The sequence below is a fragment of the Haemaphysalis longicornis genome, unplaced genomic scaffold (genome assembly GCF_048455015.1).
Source record: "Haemaphysalis longicornis isolate Haplotype H1 unplaced genomic scaffold, Haemaphysalis longicornis Haplotype H1 scaffold_118, whole genome shotgun sequence".
Classification (NCBI taxonomy): domain Eukaryota; kingdom Metazoa; phylum Arthropoda; class Arachnida; order Ixodida; family Ixodidae; genus Haemaphysalis; species Haemaphysalis longicornis.
This window is the reverse complement of record NW_027526223.1, coordinates 129,505-151,425: the sequence shown is the minus strand read 5'-3', so window position 1 is coordinate 151,425 and position 21,921 is coordinate 129,505. Positions and strand designations below refer to the sequence as shown.

At 46.3% G+C, this 21,921-nt stretch overlaps 1 protein-coding gene and 1 pseudogene across 1 annotated transcript in view; both read left to right on the top strand.

Moving 5' to 3' along the window:
• LOC144161494 (uncharacterized) overlaps window positions 1-21,157 on the top strand; it is a 54,126-nt gene extending 32,969 nt beyond the window's left edge. The window contains exons 4-5 of the mRNA XM_077692161.1: window positions 12,200-12,425; window positions 20,238-21,157. Coding sequence (XP_077548287.1) covers window positions 12,200-12,425; window positions 20,238-20,423 — 412 coding nt within the window. The 3' untranslated portion in view covers window positions 20,424-21,157. The remainder of the gene's footprint in view (window positions 1-12,199; window positions 12,426-20,237) is intronic.
• LOC144161492 (uncharacterized) lies at window positions 9,175-10,596 on the top strand (annotated as a pseudogene).
• Window positions 21,158-21,921: the final 764 nt, after the last annotated feature.

Genomic DNA, 21,921 nt, shown 5'->3' with positions numbered 1-21,921 from the left:
TCTACTTAAAACTAACAAACCAACCATCGCACTTCTGGTGGCGTTACTTAGGGGAGGGGAAAGCTGAGCCCCGCCGGCAATCATCCCCCTAAGTAGAGAGACAGGGGTGCCACTTGTGCTTCACCATTGCGTCTACTGGACTTCGAAAGCTATAGACTGCTGCCACCCTCGTCACACTAGCCTAGTCATTTTGTTTTGCTCCTTATAATTGTTTTGATTGATTGTAGGGTTTAACGCGTTGACGCAACGCAGGCGACGAGGCGCGCCGTAGTGGAGGGCTCCGGATTAATTTTGACCACCTGGGGATCTTTAACGTGCGCCGAAACCTCGTACACACGGGCGTTTTTGCTTTTCGCCTCCATCAGAAAAGCGGCCGCCGCGACCGGGAATCGAACCAGCGACCTCGTGCTCAGCAGCGCAACGCCTTAGCCACTGAGCCGCCGCGGCGGGTTTGCTCCTTATAATGGGAGGAAGCGATGTATACCTGGGGTATGCATGATATGCGCGACTTGATGAGTAAATTCCCAAGGGGGTGACTGAAGGCGCAGAAAGAGCGATTCCTGGAGTGGGGGCGCCGTCGATATGACCGCGACGCGCGGAAGGGCGTAGCCAGCAAACGATAGTGGCCATTGTGTTCTGAGCGGCTTTTTGGGTGGCTTTTTGTGTCATATTATAATGGTTTTGTGCGCCAATAGTGAATGTAAAGCTTTTTCTCTGTTTTAAACGCGAAGTGTGCTATGTCATTGTTCTGAATGTATCACCCAATTCCTGCAAAAGCCTCCACTAAGAGGCCAGCAGTATGTTCTAAATAAGAAAAAATAAAAAATCCCTGCGGTGACGCTTCGGAGACCGTGAACTCCACCACGCCAGTAGGATTTTCAGGGGAAACCTAAAATAATATGGCTGAAAAAGAAATCTGGTCGAGATTTGAGCGTACAGGCGGGAGGTGGGAGGGGGGGGGGTGGGCGCTAGAACGAAGAATTAAAATGTGGTAAATGTAGGCTTGTAAACATTAAACGAAGGTTGGTTGTCCCGAACACAATGGGTGGAATTTGTATGCACAACCGGTACGCGCTTAATCAGCATTTAGGACATTAGAACCTGCGGCTGTTTTCCAAAAGGCCCGTTTTTCCTCCCCGACAATATCCTAGACCAGTGTTCGCGAATTCATTTTAGCAAGGCAGCCCAGCCTACGTAATACTCTTCATAAGGTTTTCTAGATTCTAGGGGGCTAGCAAATGTTTGTTACTTTTTGGATATTGAGTGTGCATGTAATTTATGTAATTTGAGGGTGTGTAATTAAAAAAAAATACAAAAGAGGTGGTAGACCATCGTAAACGCGGGTAATTGTCTTAGCTAAAAAAGAGCGAATATAAATTAACAACCTGTCATAAATGAAAAAAAAAAAACGTGTGCTAAAGAATTCAATCGGCTGCATAACAGGTGTCTCCAGGAACAGGTATTAAACAAAAATATATAAATGTAGAATTTCTAAAAATACCTGGCAAAGATCGAACATATAATCAATCAACAATATAAATTCACTGCTCCAGATTGTTGTCCATAACCCACGTTAAGCGGAAATAAAAATATAACGGCTGTCGCAAACAGGCAAGCACCGGATAATTTGGTCGCCGAAATGTCCGTCCACTGAAATGTCCGTACACCGAAATTTCCGCACCGAAATATCCTGCACCGAAATGTCCTCGAGCCGTCGGGAGTTTGTCCGGTGCTCCCTGAAAAAATTCGCCTAGGAGCGTTTCTTTTGATTATCTTTATCTCCAGATAATCTGCTGCCGGTGGTGTTAATATTCGTATAATATACATAGTTCGATGTGAGTTTTAAATGTCTCACTTAATTTCGACCCAGGATTATCCGACACTATATTTTAATTTAAAAACCTAATTGTAACGTTAATGTAACGACACGTTCCAATTTTCGAAGTGGAACTGGAACGCGTTCCTTTCGCAATAAAGGAACTTGTAACGGGAACTCGTTTCAAAATTGGCAAGGAATGAGGAACGAGCTTTAGTTCCTATTTTGGAGGAACGTGTACAACACTGCTCGAAATCAACGTCTTCAGGCGTATCGTATGTTCCGCTGAAGAGGCCATTTTGAACACATTTCACCAAGTGAGGGAAATCAGAGATGAAGAGGCCTCTTCCCGTTTCTTTGGGGTGGGGTACACACGTGGCTTTATGGATGCCACGGAGCCGGATTTCCAGAAGAAGTGCCACGTAGAGCGATTCCATGGAGCCCCATCGGCCATGGTGTAGTCGACCTTCAGCCCAGCTTTCTCTGCCACCAACACAGCTTCTAGCGATATCTTTGACAGAAGTGCAGCCTTCACATTTCCTCTAGAAGCGAAAACTCCAAGTATTTTATGCCAAGAACCAGCAACAGGCTGAAACATGATCATGAGAGCATGGTCGCGGGGGACATGCTTGTCGCTTTTCGATGTGAATTTTCCCAAATCGACCAGCCCATTCACTTTCCCTCCTTCGGGAATGTTTAGGCACTCAGACGGCTTCATTTTGTCGACAATGAAACCACTGTGACATTTGAATTCATCCATGGATTTTGTTTGTTTTCCTTGCAATGCCTGCGAGGATAGCACACTTGAATCCAAACCTATTTTTGTACCTGCGCATGTACACCTTCAAACGACTTCACCTTGAAAGCATCAGTATGCCTTCCTGTCGAACATGCTCGTATAGTCTTAGGCTTTTCGTTTGCATTATCAAGCATTCCAACAACCAATTCTGGTTATACCACATTCCTTTGACTGATTTGCGGTGAGATTACGGCAAGTCTGCTTCGGTGGCAGGGATTCCAAATTGTTCGCGAGGGCGCTCTCTTCAAGTTCTCTGCTCTGTTGCTTGAGTTTCGTAATAGTCTGCGTGTACAGTGAGATATGCAGGAGTTTTGAATTGCCAGTATGCACACAAAATGTATATCTTCGTATTTTTGTTTTTTTTTCTGTGTGAAGGAACGCTGTTTTTGCTTATTTTTTGTTTGTCACAAAATTTTCCCACGCAGCTTTTTTTTTTTATCCACCTAAATATTCCTGTTTGAAACAATTACCATTCCAAAGGAAATTTTACCCTCCTGCATTTCAATACCATACACTTACGTGTTACATTCTTTTTGCGATCGGTAAAAAAAATTTTGTAGACTACCCAAAACCACTGCTTTTCTCGTGGGCAGGGAAGTGTTAATCGTGGTACGGCTGCCATTGCTCGCTGTGTGTAGGGATCGGGCAACATGGAAACAAGAAGTGCTGTTAGGCAGGAAACACGCTCTATATTTGGAAAACTGTTTTTCATACGTTACCAGCAAATGCATCAGGTTACCAGAATTTATCTGTACAGTACTGTAGGCCTTGGGTGGTCCAAACAGGAGTGGTAGGTTCAGACACTATGCTGAACCCTTTAACTCTTTGTTACCACACATATTCAAATCGATCACTGGTGATCGATGATTCATGTTGTCTATTTCGACATGTTTTAGTCGTTTCTTCTACACCTAATGCATCCAGTGGTTAGTCTAGGCACTGCACTTTTAGAATCAGTTTAAATTTTCCCACTTTGACGACATTACAATTTTTGACGGTGTTTTTCGCGAGCTGAGCTGCGTGTGTTTTTGAGGAAGGGGGCGTGGCTGTTGCACTTGACAAAAAGGGTGCAGATTGTGGTTAGGCTGCACTACCATAATATTTTTTTGTCAAAAGGGTTCTGGCAAGTCAATTGCCAAATAGTGTTGTCAGCTTACTAATCCAACAGCGCTGAGAGGTGATAATTACTTGAAAATGACACCAGCTATTCTCTAGTGGTCTTTGGTTCGGAGAAAGGGCAGCTTTATTCTGCCAAAGGTTATTTCTGATGGTCCCCGCATGTCTAGCAAGTGTGCCTGGCATTTTCAACCAGTTTCCCAGTTTTGATTTCGTTTTTGCATTGTGAAATTCATATTTGACGCTAATACGCAGTTACTCAACTACAAGCTCATTTGCCGTGGCACCTCCGTTGCCCGCTACTGTTCCTCGAAACAAGCATGCCACTCGTGCTTCCACTTTATCTACGCTTTACTTCTGTGATAGCAGCTTCTGCTGAAAGTCAAAAGATAACACCAAGTCGTCGGGTATCAGTACAGACGACGAGAACGCTTCCAATTGGCCTTGAACAGCGCCAGCTGTTCACCGGCCAGTTTGTTTCATACGAGGTTATTTCCGGAGGTCTAGTGTTGCTGCTTAGTAAAACTGTTTATTCTGACAGTCTCCAACAGCCTTGTATTTGTTTCTTTTCAAAATTGTTAGATGGTGCTGCAATGTAGAAGGCTCGTAGTGCTGAACTCGCTTCATAGCACGACGGCGGCTTGGTGAAAACTTGCTGGGCATGATTTTAGTGCATCGTACCATATTCCTGCAAGCAGGGCTACCATAGCGAATCAGAAAATGATGGTGAACTGCAAATGAAAGTTCTGACTGGTAAGTGATCATCAGAACATCAAGAAGCATCCACCAAAGAGTTTGGTTTTCAACTCCAAGCGGATTTTTTCGCATCGCTTGCTTGTCTTCAATGTTGTGCTGGTCATAATCATTGACAAGGTGTTTTTACATCACGTGGAGGCTAATTGGGGGCCTTAATAATGTCAAACCACCAGATTTTGTCTAGAGAATCAACCAAGATAGCAAAATTTAAAATAGTGGTTGGGCTTCACCACAAGGCATGGGCACCACGCGGGGTAACATTTTTTTTATATCTGACAAATTGTGCCGCACAACTCAATTTTTTTTTCTAGGACGGGTTTTTGAAATGTTTATTTACAAAATGTATATTCTAAATTTTTCTACTACTGGTGGTTTATTGTACACAACTTACCTTTTTTTATCTTCTTCGACACCTGGCCAAAAATTTCGAATTCGATAATATTTTTTGCAATCATTATTTATGAAAACATAATTAAAACTGCTGTCGTTGGAAGGCGTGTGGAATTATCAGCATTTTATGACACTGCAATGTGTGCCTAACCAATAAGTATAGCGCAAAAAAAATGTTTTGTTAGACCCCTCAAAATTGGCAAATTGCCCGCGGTAATGAAAGAGTTAAAGAGTGAAAGCAAGTAACAATTATGCTAGCAGCAACTAACAAGTGAAGAAAAGAAGTGGAAAAAAGAACAGGCATAATGAGAGGAAAGAAAAAAATAATGTGGTCATGTACAAATGTCAAATATGAATAGCAAGTATACTGGGGGTGTGCGAATAAGGATTTCTGCTTTCGAAGCCAATACAAAGTGAAGAACGATTTTGTTTGAATAGGTGCGAATCGAAGCTAATATTTAGCAAATTTAATCAGAAAACTCAAATTGAGTTTCTCAGCCATGTTTCAGTAACTAACATCTAGAAAAATAAAACGGTTGTTGAAGAGGGTTTGCAGAATTTTCCTATGGCATAGAACATACTTAGAGAAGGTGCCCTGCTACTGCTAGCTTTTTTTATGGTATTAAATTTTATACTGGGCGCCTTGCATCTCATGTGTAGATCGTCATCACACGTTCTCCAGTGTATTACTGTAGTTAGGGTATAGCTGCATATTCTGGCAAGCTAAATGACCAGCACAATTCCGTGATGAACAAGATGTACATGGCAGTTTCATGTGCCTTCCTGTCAGCTCTAGGAAAAGAAGATTGGTGCATAGGGCAAACCACTTAGCCTCATCTAGCCTGATTCGTGAACCCTCTCAGCATGCCCTCATGACATATCTTCCACCTTTTGCTCATGTATCCCTTTCCCCGCTTGGGAATTTTACTTGGGAATTTTTGGGAACAGCTTGGGAAATTCCCAAGCTGTTCCCCGCTTGGGAACAGCTTGGGAATTTTACTTTCAAAAAGACACTTGCGTCTCCCACAAAATCCTTTCTGCATAGGGAATTTCATGACTAATGTATATGTATGAAATTACTTGAGGCCATAACCAGAATTGACCCAGACGGGAACATGGTAAACGTGCATGGCAGGCAAACTACCTTTGCCAGTGTGCAGTGTCAATGCACTTTTGTTAAGACAGCATTATTGCGGTGTTGCCTAAGAGTATGAACCAAAACACAGGTTGTGTCTTGCCGGTGCCTTATATGGAAAATAAAGGGGCATTACGAGCGTAAAAAAGACGTGTGGTGCATCATCTGATTTGAAATTTGATGACTGTGTAAGTATGCAGTTAGGCTTTCTTATTTAGAGTGTGGAACAGGGCAGTTTGAGTGGGACCACGTTATTGGGATGCGAAAAGAGAAGCAGGAGAACGGATGGGGCCCTATGCCAAAAAAGAGGTGCTCCCCAAAAACACCTTCCGCGTGCCTATTGTGGTGTGGGTTTGGGCTAGTTGATGCTGGCGATCCATGGCTTCGTTCAGCACGAAAAGCAGGAACTGTCATCTCCCCCCCCCTTTCTCTCTCTCTTTTCTTTGTCAGCTTTTTGCACTGAAGTGAGCTGTGGTTTCTTTTGCCGTTTGGCCACATGTCACCAGTGCGGTGCGGGAAAGCCCACCTCTGTTAGTGAAGACCGCGGTGCATGTATGCAGTGATAGATCGTGTGGTGTGAAAATAGCGTACAAGTTTACTTTGTTAAGAAGGCTGCTTTGTCCCAAGAACAATGATGCCAATTCTATCACAGACTTCAAAGAAGCAGTGGGGATATAAAGAAAAACAGATGAAGCAATGGTGACTCACCATCCACTTCGGCAGTTTCTATATGACGTCACAAAATCTTGTGTGATTTTTGGCTTCCAATGCAAGTCATTGCCAAGAAACATGACTGCGTGATTGTAGTGGTGCCTCTAGTTGCATTTGATCGTATCACTTGAATGGTAACATGCATTTAGCACACTGGTAACTGTGTTTTATAGTGCTGGCACACAATACCGTATTTGCACCGTACCATTGGATAATAATATTGTAGTTCAACCCTTTCATTTTTTTTTTTTTTTTTTTTTTTTGAAATGTTACAATCCGATGTTGGGGGTAGAACTGAAATCGAACTTTGGGCCACTTGTAACGCCAAGAGAAATGAGAAATCAGGTGTGCTACGAGCTGGAGAAAGCGTAACACCCTTGTTTCAGTGGTTACGGTCGAAGCGTAGTGTTTACCATTGCATACATTCTGGCGTCAATAAAGGTGATGCCTACTTTGAAAGTTGGCGTTCCCAGTCTATGCCCTTTGTCCACCGTACCTAGAGTGGCTAACCTTCCACCAGCGCGTTCGGAAGTGTACCGAATGTGATATGATTGTGCCTACGTCAGCGCCGTGCATTGACTCAAAGGATTCGGTAATACTTGTTTTGTTTATTAGAGGCGTGCAAAACGCTTCTTGAATGTGAGTAACGTACTCACGAATAAAAGGAAATCACGAGCGGCCGCTTCTGTCAGCCGCCATGTTGTTTGTTTCGATATCGCGCGGGATTGGCTGCTGCCAGTAGCTTCGATGGTTGTCATCTCGCAGTGAATGTGTTCTCGTGACTGGGAATAAAGTTTCCCGTTCAACCCACAATGCATGGTTATTCCGTGTGCTTATACAAAATCTTTTCTTTTTTAACATCTACTACGCGTACCACGAGCGTACGGCTCTTGTGCGAGCATCGATCATTGATGAAAGAGCCGCCATATGGAAGGTATTGATAGTTGACGGAAGAGCTTCTCTTTGCGATACGATTTTCTAGGCGGCTGCGTTGCCGCGTGCTTGTGTCACTTCTGTGTTGTGCTGAATCGTCCCGTCTGTCATGAGTGCCCTGGGCTTCAAGAACTCTCTCGGTGCTCATTCACAGCAGCGTTCAAATGGGCTGCTTTCTGTGCTCATATGGTTTTTTTTTTTTTTTTTTGAAAGGGACGCAATTTTAGGGTGGTTGACCTACATTCAAGTCGACTTACAATTGCAAAAAAATCGGGATGTCACTCCTGCCCATGTTACGTTGCTGTAGCATGAAATTTGAAAGTGTTTCTAAATTTCTTGCGTTTTGGTTTTTTTTGTTTAAGAAGGCATCTGTCATATTTGGAATGAGCTGAATGAGTTTCCCAAGCCTTTTTTTTTTTCTTTTCTTTTCAAAATGAACGAAGTTGTATTTTGTCTTCATGGCCCTTCCCTTCAAACAAGTCTCACGACATTTCTTTTTGTTTTTTGATTTCCACAACTTGTTTGCCGTGAGGGCAGAGTGTGTCAATGTTAGTTTTCCGTCCCTTGCCGCGCATGAGGTTGATTTTCCTTTGAACGCTTTTATATTGTCTGTCTGTCAGTGGCAAATGGTAAGTGGGCAGGGTAATACAAATGTATTTCCTGAATTCTGTAAAGAAACATCACGGACCATTTGCTGACAGTGCAAAGCTGCTGCCGTTTTTATTTCTGTGGTCTAAGCGAGCAAGACCCGTCTATTTCGCAGAAGCGAGCACCTGATATGTTTTCGCATGTGTCTCCAAATCTCGAGTGGGTGTTCCGCTGTGTACTCTGGTAGTACTTGACACATTGTTTCTCACATCTTGCCTACCAGGTGACACTTTCCAACTGGAAACCAGTGGCTCGCCTAGAGAGATTAGGGGAAAAAAAGAAAATCCATCTGCACATGTCTGGCATTTCTCGTTTGGAGTTATAGCTGGTAGCGGTCTCCAAACAGTTGACTCTGTGATAGGATAGCAAAGGGGGCAGCTGTGTCAATTTCGTGTGCATTGAACATGTTGTATCTGCACCTGCTGATGTGGCTAAGGTGTTGTGCTGCTGAACCCAAGGATGTGGGTTCGAACCTGGCCACAGTGGCTGCTTTTCTGGGGGAGGCAGAAAGCGGAAACGCCCATGTGCCAACAAGGTGTCTAGCAGCTGGGAAGAGCGGGACTTGTCTGGGGAATGTTATCTACCGGGAAAAATTGGGGAATAGTCGGGGAATATTGTCAAAAAGCTGACCCAGTCAGGGAAAATGACCCGTAAACGTCATAAAGTGAAAAAATAATAAATTTTGTGTAGAGTGGAGTGCGGACTCAGCTCACCCGAATCGTTGCAAAGAGAACAGCCAACGCGGACAAATCCAATCCAAGCCTGTGGGGCTGCTAGCAGGGCCGGGGTTGACAAGTTTGGCCTCTTTTCTCCGCGGACCTGGCAACCTTGAGCAGTGCACGCTGGGTATGCTTGGTATACGTTTTTGTTGTTTTTGCCCCCAGTCGTCTTTCTGGAATGATGGAACCTTTCGTTGATGTTGTGTTTGCATCGTGTTCTCACGAGTGAAGTCTTTTCAGGGACGATGTTGGCGGCAAGAAGTTGCTCCTCCGGACTGGATGGACCCGGACATTTTGGAACATGCAAGCTGGATTAAGCCCGTGCAGAGTGACCCTCACAGTGCTTGGTGCACAATGTGCTGCAAAACATTTTATTTGAGCAACATGGGAAACACGGCAGTTTCCAGTCGCACGTCCAGCAGAAAGCATCTTGCTGCTTTGAAGTCTCAATCAAGCGCTTCGCAAACTGGAATGTTATCCTTTTTTACGGCAGCAACAAACATTTTTTGGCCCAATGTAGTTGAGACTGCACCTGTGCACCCGAGGAGCCTGCAGCCACCACAAGTGCAAAGACATCAATGGGTTTTTTTTTTTTTTTTTTTTTTTTTTTTTTTTGAAAAGTGCTGTGACAAAGGTCGAGATGGTGCTTAAACGTGGAAAGGGTGAGGTATACAACTTGCAATGGTATTGTGCCTTACTTTCAGAATAAGCTACTATCAAGCCTGGCCTGTGTGCCATTCGTAGTCGTTTCGTTTGACATGGTGCAAGACAAAGTGACCCAGAAGCATTAGATGGATGTGCTTGTCCAATATTGAGATGACACTACTGATGACACTGTGAAAATGCAGTACCTCACTTCATGCTTGTTGAGGCACAACTGTGTGGACAATCGGGCAGCTGCATTCAGGAAGGCCCCAGAAGAGATCTAGCAAGCAAGCCAAGATACTACAAGTTTCATTGGATGGGCCGAATGTGAACATGAAGCTCGTAAGGTCACTGAAGAAGGAACTGAAGGAATCAGATGAGAGTCACACTATCCTAGATATTGGAAGTGGTGGGTTGCATGCAATGAGTGGGGTGTACAAAGCAGGCCACGCTGTAACTGGCTTGAATGTGATGGCATTTCTTCACAGCAGCTACGGCCTGTTCAAATGCGTGCCTGCTTGTTGTGCCGACTACGTCAACTTTACTGGGAGTGTATTACTTTCTCTCAAGTTCTGTGGAGTTGGGTAGCTCGAAAATGGGAGGATGATCACCAGGGCTTCAAAACTTGCAAAGTTCGTAGAGTGCTCTGTGAAGGCAAACAAGTGGAAGATGTGCTTCAGCTACAGCGCCGTTGTGAATGCAGTTGGTGATCAGCTGTTGCCAGCAGAGGTAGCCTTCGTGCTGTCGATTTATGAGGAACTGGAACTATTTTTGGCAGAATTCCAGACCAACAAGCCAGTGGTTACCTTCCTTTCAACGGTACTGAAGACAATCCTACAGTCGCTGCTTGCAAGAATTTTCAAGAAAGAAAAAAGTTACTGAAGGTTTACCTGGGAAAACCCGAGAACTGTGTACCTGTAGCTGCCTTTAACATAGGGTTTGCTGCAAAGAACAAGCTCTGCAAGGTACTTAAACTGCCACAGCTTGCCTTGCTCCAATTCAAGAAAGGCTGTGTTTCCTTTGTTAGTGTGCGGTCAAAAGGTGGTGGAGAGGTCATTATTGAAGTATGAACTAACTAGGGGTGCCTGTCTCCGGAGCCTGGTCCAAAATGATTGACCCTCGCACTTGAAGTGCTTTCAAAGCACCAGTGGCTGACTGGTCTACAGGCAGAACGGGCCCATCATTCGTGCTCACAGATCTGTTAACTGAGCCTCGCCCAGGAGAAACTGAAAAATTGACAGAAAAGAACATAAGCTGGGTGTTCTGTGGCTAGATCTCTGCTCGTATGATCACACAGAGCTGCCGTCTTTTAACAAGATCATCCTTTGCTTGTCTGACAGCAATGCTGCCGTAGAAAGAGGCTTCTCTGGCTAAGGCGTTGCACTGCTGAGCACGAGGACGCAGGTTCGATTCCCGGCCATCGTGGCCGCCTTTCTGATGGAGGCGAAAAGCAAAAACGCCCATGTGTACGTGATTTCGGCGCACGTTAAAGATCCCCAGGTGGTCAGAATAATCCATAGCCCTCCACTATGGCAAGCCTCATCGCCTGTGTTGCGTCGGCGCGTTGAATCCTACAATCAATCAATCAAGAAAGGCTTCTCAGACAACTGAGAATGCCTTGTGGAAAACATGAAAGAAGACTCACTCGTAGCATGACGACTGGTGCACGATGCTGTGTTGGCAGCAGTCGGTGGGGACAAAGTTGGAATTACTGACAAGATGGTGCTGATGGTTTGCAATTCCTTCAGAGTCTTTAGGGAGGAATTGCAGAAAAAGAAGACAAAGACACAGGGAGTCAGATGTTCAGAAGAACAAAAAAAGTGGCTGCTCTTGTCAAAGAACTAGAAGAACAGAAGTGAAGGGTGCTTGGTGTCCTCCTCTTGCAAGAAAAAATAGACGCTCTTGAGAAGTAAGAAGTGTGCTTTGAGAACGGTCATGCAGTGGCTGACACTCTTAAATAGCAAGAACAGATTTGCATTTGCATAGACCTTGTGCAATAATAGACACTCTATGCAGCAGCTCTAATTTGGGGAAAATAATTTATGCTTGGGATGTGTAAATAAAACAGTTCTTTGTGTTCTACACTAATTGTCTTACATATGTTGCCCCACCTCTACAGCAGTCGGGGAAAACCTGGAAAAGTGAGGGTTTTAAAATAATAATTTTCCAGACGCCCTGGTGAAGATGTTGGCTCACGTTAAAGATCCCCAGGTGGTCAAAATTAATCCGTAGCCCCCCGCTGCGGCACGCCGCGTAGGCCAGGTGTAGCTTCAATGTGTTAAACCCCACAATCAATCAATCGACCAAACAGTTGACTCTACGATGGGATAGCAAAAGGGGTGGCTTTGTCAGTTCCGTGTACATTGAGCTTGTTGGATGGCGCCATTTTCAGCACATGCATGGTTGTGGTGCTTGCCAGTGAAGCTGCGCAACGGCAGGATCTGTTGTTACACAACTTTCTTCATTTCAAGGACCTCTGTTGAATTGGCAAGTAATAAATCCGTTGCACGCGTACCACCGTTCTCTCGCAGGTCCTCTGCGTGGGACGACATTGCGCGGGCGAGTGCCACCATCGACGACGCTGTCGAGCGCAACGTGGGCCTGCTGAATAAGGCGACCCGCTTCGTGTTCAGCGTCAATGCGGGCACTGCCGCCACGGGGGTCGAGCGTCGCTGGGCAGCAGCTTTTGACGAGCTCTGCGGGACCGCTTCCCTGCTGGAGCACCTCGCCAGGCTGTCTAAGAAGCCTCAGCCAGAGGTAAGCTGCTCACTCCACCTCCAATGGTGGTGGCGTTGTGTTGAGGCTGTGGGGGATGAGGCACTACTGTGGTGCCTTTGTTAGTTTGGGGGAACCGAGGGGGATAACTGGGTTACTTTTTCTAAAGGAGCACTGTCACGAAAATTTGATGTTGCACTTTTATTGCTTTTATCGATGCTTAATGGTTTGGCAAACCTGATACAGCACTTCAAATACTTCAGCGCGCGATAGTGAATTACATTGAACGGCCTGAAAATCATTTGTTTCTAATTCCCGCGCTTTCATCCAGAACGGCGCATATGACAGACTCCCTGCCTGACCTCACCGCTTTGTGCGGACGTCACCGGCGCCCGCTTGAGAGGGTGTTGCGCCCGCTCGCCGCTCGTGAAGCCGCGCGCGTGAAGTGACGTCCCGAGTTTTTGACAAGCGCTGTCGCGTCACTTCTTTTCCTCTCCTGGAGTGATGTCACGCTGATGTCCATTTGCTGAGTGCCGCTCTGCGCGCTGCTCCATCGGCGCGATAAATGAGATCCAATTGAACTATCTTCTTCGCGTCGCAGGCCGCTCATATTTCAGCCAGGGTATTCTGTTGAGTGAAGGAAATGAACTGTGCAATAATATTAACGCTGAAAATTGGTGTCAGTGCTCTTTTAGAAGCAGCGCTTGTTGCTTTTGAAGGGGGCTTCGCTGGCGGCCAGCTTGATGGGGTCTGGGTGTCCGTTGTAGGTGGGCACACCGGGCGCTTGGGTGTTCAGAGGAATTTCTCGTTCCTTTGGTCCAAGTGCAAGCCAGCTCCCCGGCCAGAAACATTCTCGGCGGTTGGCCACAACTCGGAGGTGTAAAAGCTACTGTTGCCAGCATGAGAGCGCCTAGTGCCAACTGTTTACGCTTCAGACCACACCGGTGCCTCGCTCCTACTTGGTGATGCGATGGTTGCGTCGCAAAAAAATGAAAGGGAACAGGAAAAAGAAATGCCAGCTTTATGTACTTATTAATGCAAAGCTTTAGTGCCCTCACTGATGCCATTGTACACCAATACGCCCTGCAGGAAAGCCAACTTTCTCTGACAATGGAGAATGATCGTGGTTGAAGTGGAATAAAAATGCATTGACGGTTACTATACTTCCTAATGCGGAATTTGTGCACAGCGCAAACTGTAGTCTCCTTGGTCATAGCGCATATCTGCTGCGTCTCAGGAAGTGATCGCGTGATCAGCGAACGCATGGCAGCGCATGCTACTGTGCTGTTGTCTCGCAGTGCATCGCAGCCTATGGCGACCAGGTTGTTGCAAACCTCCCGCGCAAATGGGGTTCACGTGAGCCACGCACGGAAGAGTAGCGTCTGGCGAAACTGTGAGGGGAAGGCAGTGAAAGAGATGACGCCATAGCAGCGCATGCCGCCCTCCCCTTCACACTTTCACAAGACACTCCAACGTGCATCTCGTGCTGGCTCAGCATACTGCCCCTCACCCTTTCACTACACTGCTCCTATATAACATGTGTGGTAAAACAGCAAACGAACTCTTACAGTATATCAATACTGCCTGGGAGACCTCGACGTTGTCGGATGAATGGAAAGAAGCTGAAGTTAGATTCATACCGAAACCTGGGAAACCCCCGTCGGTGGACAACCTTAGGCCGATATCGCTGACATCCTGCATCGGCAAGGTAATGGAACACATGGTCTTGCGACGACTCCAAGAACATCTCAAGGCCACGAGACAAATGCCGGCCACCATGTACAGGTTTAGAAAACATCTCGGAACACAAGACATCATGATTCAACTTCACGAGCTGGTGGTCAAACAGGCCACGAGAACCGGACCAAGGGCCATCCTAGCCTTAGATCTCAAGGGAGCGTTTGATAACGTAACCCACGCCAGCGTGTTACGGAACCTTAACAGAACGAGATGCGGAGGCAAGACCTTCCACTTTGTCAGAAACTTTCTAACGGGCAGAACGGCAACATTGGCGATAGGAGGAACCAAGTCGGACCCCATAACACTGGGCGAGCGCGGCACACCCCAGGGATCGGTGATCTCACCTTTACTGTTCAGTCTCGCCCTCCTGCCCTTGCCATGACTATTGGAACAGATTGAAGGAATTGACCATGCATTTTACGCTGACGATATCACGGTATGGACGAACAGAGCAGGGTCTGAGGGGTGGATGGAAGAAACATTGCAGCAAGCAGCGAAGACGGTGCATGAGTACGCTAAGTCGTGCGGCCTGAGCTGCGCCCCCCAAAAATCCGAGTTCTTAGTAGTCCAACCGGGTGCTAACAAGAAGACCAGGAGTCAAATCACTGTTCAAATAGACGGAATTGACATAAGCCCACCCAACAATGCCGTATACTGGGGCTCATACCGAGGAACGACGGTAAAGCGGACGCAGCCCTTGCCAAGATCAGAACAACCACGGAACAGGTAGTGGGTATGCTGAGACAGGTAGCCAACAGGAATCGAGGCATCAAAGAAGACGATGCAATCCGCCTTGTCCAGGCTTTCGTCATCTCGCGGATCACCTATTCAGCACAGTACCTGCAACTAACGAAGACACAGAAGGAAGGACTAGACACACTTATAACAAAGGCAACGAAGCAAGCCCTGGGACTCCCCATCTACACTTCAACCAAACGGCTGCATGAAATGGGAGTCCACAACACCGTGGACGAGCTTATGGAAGCCCACCTGTCCAACCAGAGGATGCGACTCAGCTGCACTGAACACGGCAGAAGGGTCCTCCAGAAGATATGATGGAAGATCGAGCTGATGCCAACACCGGGCCTCATACCAGAACACTGGCGAGCAAAAATCACGTCGAAGCCCCTTCCACGTAATATGACGCCGGGAGAGTACAAGGGAAGAAGAAAGGCGCGAACAGCAGCTCTGTAGAGGAGATTCGGTGACAACCCTCATGTCTTGTACATGGACGCATCCCTACTACGGGGAAGCGGAAGCGACAGAGCAGCAGTGGCCGTAACGTCTAGAAACAGGCTAATCACCACACCATCCACGAGGACACGAGACCCTACCACAGTGGAAGAAGTGGCCATGGCTCTAGCGCTGCTTCAACTCGGCGTCGAGGTCGTGGTCACTGACAGCAAGAGGGCCTACAGCAACTACCGGAAGGGCACGATCTCCTCCTTGGCAGCAAACGTTATGAACAAGAGAGAGCCACCAGAAAGGGTAGTCGAGGTCGTATGGACACCCGCTCACTCCTCATTAATCGGCAACACAATTGCCGACTACTACGCTTGAGAGATGGCACGCCGGGCACACGAGGAGGCGAGTGCAGGAGAAGACGACCCGACTCCCGTCACTAACTTCAAAGACATAACACGGAAAGAGCAGACAACATTAAGGAGAATTCAAGTGGAGTCGCTGGCCCACCCAACATTGCTACACACCATGTTCCCACAGCAATATGAAGACACATGCCCCTTCTGTCGCCAAGAAAAAGGCACCTTGCAACACGTCATTGCAGAGTGTACGTCACTCAAAGCCCCCATCCCACAAATCCCATCCCCAACCAACACCCCCCTACCTCCTTCCCCCAAAGAGCGATGCGAGATCCTACGGTCCAGCCCCGCTGTAACGACCCACGTGGCCCTAGTGGCCCGGGGCCTGGAGGTGCTGGCCGTATATGGGCCCTGTGAATAAGGGACCACCCCGTCGGAGGCCGCCTCAACGGTGACCTCAATGGTTCAAATAAAGTTGTATCTATCTATCTTCTGACGTTTTCTTTCTGTCTTCGCTTACTTGGTTACTACCACAGTAGCGGCCGCCAGAGTACTTGTGCGGTAAAAACGGTTCCCGTGACCACAATCAAGCCTGGGTCCCTCGCGTTATGAAGCTGGTGCCTATTCAATTGCTTCATTTTGACATAGTCAAAGTGAACACTAAGCAGCAGGTACTGATTAGCGCAGTGCACCCCAAACCCAAACGTTAAGACTACAGAGTGCACACCCGACAGTTGTTGTGGGTACTCTTGAAAAGTGGCGTGTACCTCCAGAGTAGCACATACTCGCAGTGTGGGATTGGCCGACCAAAGAATCGATCTCAAGAAGGCTTCGTGTTCAGCCATCGTTAGGGCCCCTTACTTTTTGCGGTGGAACATTTCAAACTCTGCGCCCTTACTTTTTGCGGTGGAACATTTCAAATTCTGCGATTCTAGATAGGGGAATCTGTGAAACTTCGCGACAACATTGAAACGGCGTAAGGTACATGTAACAGTTCATTTATTAGACACTTCAGACTCCTAACATGCTAGATTTTATTTACAACTGAAGGAAGCTGTTGTGGCTGAGCATCTGGTGATGCTTTGTGCTTTCTTCACCAAGAGAATGGCACTTGTGAGGCACGATGTCACCATAGCGACTGAATGACTTTTCTGCGTCAACAGAGTTGATTGGCACCGACAAGTATTTAAGGGCAATGGAAGAAAGTGTTGGAGTCAGGTGTTCCATCCCAGCCCACAAAGCCAGGACATCAAAATCTTCACCTGGCTTTTCTTGTTTAGAAAGAAATTGTGCCAAGTCCCTGTCACTAGACTTGAGGTCTTGGGCAAACTTCAGGTACACTTGCCATTCAGCAGCTAGGGCTATAAATCTAGGAATGCCCCAAACTCTGATCTCTTCTCTGAGAGACACCCAACTTGCTGGAGATCCAAGCACCTCACACTCTTGAAGAACTTCCAAGTGTCAGAGTTCTCCAAGTATACTAGCGCCTTGCTAGCCGCTTTATTTATTGCACCCTTCATTTGTTTGCAATTTTTGCAATCTGACCGGCCTTGTGTGCAATGTTCTCTTTCTGTGGCTATGGCTAAGCCCCTTCATTCGGGTGGAGGCTGCGCTACCTAGCCACTTTTATTATTTGATAAGGTAGGAATACGCTGATGAAATTTTAAATTTTCAACAGTAAAAACGTTGCAGACAATTAATAGAAACCATTTTGCTATTGCTAATAGAAAATACCACTTTTCCGCCACATTTCACCGAATATATCGTTTTGGGGACGTAGCGCCACAGTTTTAACTGTTCTTTTGGAATTCCGCGAAAACACTTTAATTCCGCGATCTTTCACGGAATTGCGGAATCGCGGAAAGCTTGGGGCTCTAGCCATCGTTGTCGTTAGACAGAGGGGTGCGAGATTTTTTTTCTCAGCAAATAATGCATCGTTGCTTGTCAAACAAACACGTAGAGTTCTATGAAATGTAGAATGTTTCAGTTAAAACAAAGTTGCATTCAGCCTTTAGTGTCCTTTAATCACACTCCAACTTTTGGAACATTGAATGAATATTTCAGCATTTTCCTTTCTTGTTTTGTGTGTGTCTGCGCCGGCTCCAAATGTTCTAGAATGTTCCATGCACGAAAAGGGAAAGCACAATAAATCAAGGTGTTGTACGCGTGAGCTTGTGGCTATGTTAGTTTTCTGAACTACGGAGTATTCAAGGTAAAATAGTGCCGTTCCATTCAAACTCGAGATTACTGACTCGGATATTTGTGAATTTTGAATGTTTCACCATCCTTGAAAACACGGTTTGCATCAATGTGTTTCAGAAGCCATTGTTGTGTGTTACGCCGTGTACCTATAAATGCCAATGAGAAGCATTCAGAACAGTTATGTTTCATGTTTTTTCATGACCCGTAATGAACTTAATTAAAGGGGCCACGAAGACCAAATACAAGTTTGGTTCATTAGGAAAGACTGCTCGGTCCCAATAACAATGCTACTGATTTTATCACAAAGTGCAAAAAATTAATTGGGATTGATACGGAATCAATTTCCGGTGATTTTTCAATGGCGTCACAGAATCTTGTTTGTGCGATTAGTGGCGTCTGACCAAAGCCACTGCCAAGAAACATGACCGGGCGATTGTAGAGGGGCCTCTAGTTCTGTTTGTTTGAACGGTCGAACCCCACTGCGACAAACTCTGCTTCAGCGAAATAGTTCCTATTCCCTGTCAGCTAGCCATACAAGTCAGTGGAACGAAGTCCTCGCCACATCGAACCACTTCTCAGGCTTGTTTTTGCTTCAATAAACTTTTCACTAGGGGTGTGCGAATATCAATTTTTTAATTTCGAAGCGAATTCGAATAATAAAAACAAAGTTCGAATCGAATCGAATATTTTTCGAATATTTTTCGAATACGAATACTTATTGTTTTTTGTAAAATTAATGTTTTCACCATCTAGAGACACAAAAACTGCAACTTTATTGCACAACAAATCACACAAAGTAAAATTAGGAATTACGCAATACCATTGCACTCAACAGGTTAAGGTCTGCACTCACTTAAATGTTAACATGGAGAAAGGTTAACTGCTCGACATGTTCGGGGAGCTGTGACAACCTCCTCCTCGTCACCACTTTACCAGATACCGAAAACAGCCGCTCACTTGAGACACTAGTAGCTGGCATGCCCGAGCCCGTGCACATTGCCGCGCGCTGATACAGTAAAATCTTGATACTCGCAAAGCAGTCCTTTCTGAAGCACGTAAAGCTTCGCGCTCGTCTCCTCACTCGCTGTGCCCAAGCTCGCTACACGCCACAACAGCCAAGCGTGAACCGCATGGTGCGTTTTTGCACGCGATTCGCTCGCCTCGGCTCTGCGAGCGCTGTATTTTCACGCCCACATCGACGATTTCGCACCCGCGGTAGCGCCTACCTCGGTCAGAAAATGACGCACGACGCGCGCGGCAGAATGGAGGAGCCTGACTACTTGCGATGAGATCAAGACAGCCGGCTTGGCTCCGCCGGAGATGGTTAGGCTTAGCACCCCGGCAAATATTTTATGGGCGCTTTCACTAGCGGCGCGGATGATGTTTTATAGTACCGTTTTCGCATGCATTATCAGCTCCTTTACCGCACAAGCAACTTCGTGTCTCCCTTGAGCCGCATTTTAAAGAGCGGTTAGAAGCAGTCGCACGAGCGCCCGCGCCACTTCGCGGCTGGAGCCGACGCCATGTTGACGCCGCCGGCCGCGCCGCGCGCAGCGTGGGGGTGGTTTCGCGGCGGTGTCAGCGCGTTGGGCGTGCGCAGAGCGTTTTCGCGAGCAGAAAACAACAGCCCGGCCGTTTCTGTAGAAAGAGTGACAAACAGGGGAGCGAGAGCAGTCACTTGCTCGTTCGGCAGTCGGGTGCCTCGCCGGCTCGTTCGTATCTTCCGCCGGGCCGCGCAGGTCCGTTCGTAACAGCCGAAATTTTTCCCATTGCAAACGATGCAATTTAGCCGGGACTTTTCGGAAATTCGTATCATCCCGAAATTCGCACCCCCAGAATCGTATCATCGAGAGGCCACTGTAAATAAACACCGATACAGACACGCTCTGAATTTTTTTTTTTTTTTTAGTTTTGGGTGGTTCGAATATTTCGAACAATAAAAGTGTCGTTCGAATCGAATCGAATACCAAAAAATTCGAATTGAATATTCGAAGTTTCGAATATTCGCACACCCCTACTTTTCACCCAGTGGAGCTGGGTTTGAACATTTATTTGACTATAAAATAAGCATAACGCCAGACATTTTTTACACATCCGCATCACTTAGTTTCACCGAAGAGGTGCGCCCACAGCACCACCCTTAAAACAAGCCACGAAACAAACTCAGCCACAAATGGACACCATTGTTTGGTGGTGATAGCGATGTGATAGTGCGCCTCATAGCCCAGGAGTAGCTTCGGTGCATTAAACCCCAAACATTTGAATTCAAATTTGAACATTTGGTGTGTGCATCTGTGTGTACTTTTATTGGAACGAGAGGTGAGCCCACAATTTCTGTTCCCCCACGAGTGGTGTACATTTTGCTGCACAGGTGCTGCTCGATGTAAACAAGGCGAAGCGGTTCCTTCAAGAGAACTATCTCGTCATCGCCGGTGTGGTCTACGCATCTGTCACGTGCGGGCTGGGCGACGGCAGCACACAGCTCGACGCCCTCAACGTCGACTGCTGGCGGGCCGTAGCACGCTACCTGAAGCTCAGTGATATTCTCGCATGTTGACAGTGGACGTATGCTGGTGCATCGAGGACTCTGCGGCGATCCTTTTCATTCTAACGATGACTTGAATCAAGGGCGGGGGAGAACTTCATAGTTGAATACAGTTCGTCTTTCCTGAAGAGCTTGAATCGTTTGAAAATACCGGGGAATGACACCAAACTTATCAAGTCTTAAGTGGGGGCACTGGTCTTGAAGACGGTTTTTTTTTTTGTGACAAATGCATTGAGATTTTCTTATTTAATGAATTTTAGTGCTCTTACCATAAATGTGCTGTCAGTTTTCACCTGTGAGGTCCAAACTTGGAGTTGTGCAGCATGTTGAGCAATTTTCTCTCGCCAAAATTTTTTAGCCTGCCCAAAAATGCGTGAACGCTATACAAGGACTAGAGTGTCCGACTACTATACAAGAGCAGTAATTTTAACGTTGTTACAGCTAAAGCTATAACCGTAAATAAATATCAGGTCAGCAAACACAAATATTTTGTAAAGCAGACTCCACAACATTTTGTGGTAGCGAAAAGTAATTGTTTGTCTTTGTCGTTGTATTGCACTGTCAAGTTCAGAAGCGTTTGAATGAAACAAGAATTATGCGGACGCTACCTGTGAATACTAAGATATCGTTTTTAAGAGTTCACCTTGTTAAAAAAAATTATTGGATCTGAAGAAACAAGGCAAGATGTTTGGAAACATAGAAACATAGGCGAAAAGTGGGACTTCAAAGTGTAACAGCTTTGTTAATACTCACGATATAATCTTTGGGAGGTACGTTGTTTGGGGCCTGTGGACTTCAAATAAGATTAGTGCAGAAAAATTATTTTTTTGGCAAGTTTTCAGTCTTCAGCACCAGTGTCGCCTCTTCAAGGACGCGAGGTTAATTTGCAGCACTGTGGTGTATACTATAATTGTGTATTTGTTCCCACGACATTTCGTGCTGCACCGAACAGTCTGCCCTGTGTACCTGGGTTCCTCTTGCAATCCGTTGTCCCCTTTTGTTCGTTTGTGGAAAACACTGGAATGGATTGTGTGAAGCTTACCTGTCAAGCAAACAACAAAGGAACGTTCCCGGGACTTTTTCAGGCCATCAACGAACGGTGTAACTTCCGTAGGTGTGCTTGTCCACCCGTGTGACGAAGGATTTTACTCCATTTGTCTCACGGATCTTCTCGTCTCGGTGAGCAGTAAGGGAAATCTGTCGGCCATCTTGCACAAGTTGATACTGCATAGCTGGATCAAGGTAGTCTCTTTATTTGTTGCACGTTTTCTGGTAGCGTAGGGCCGCCACATTTTGTGAATGCATGTCTGCAGACGTGTGCAAACAAGGTTTCGCCAGTCTGTCGCAAGATGACCAAGTCATGAGAAGTTTTGGAAAAAAGTGTGAGTGTGCAAATGATGCTGAATGCACTGGAATGACCTGTTCTTACTATCTATTGTAATTGTATAGAGTGAGAGTAGAACGAGATGTGTGCCCTGCGAGTTTATGGAATGCATTTAGCTGGAGGGGG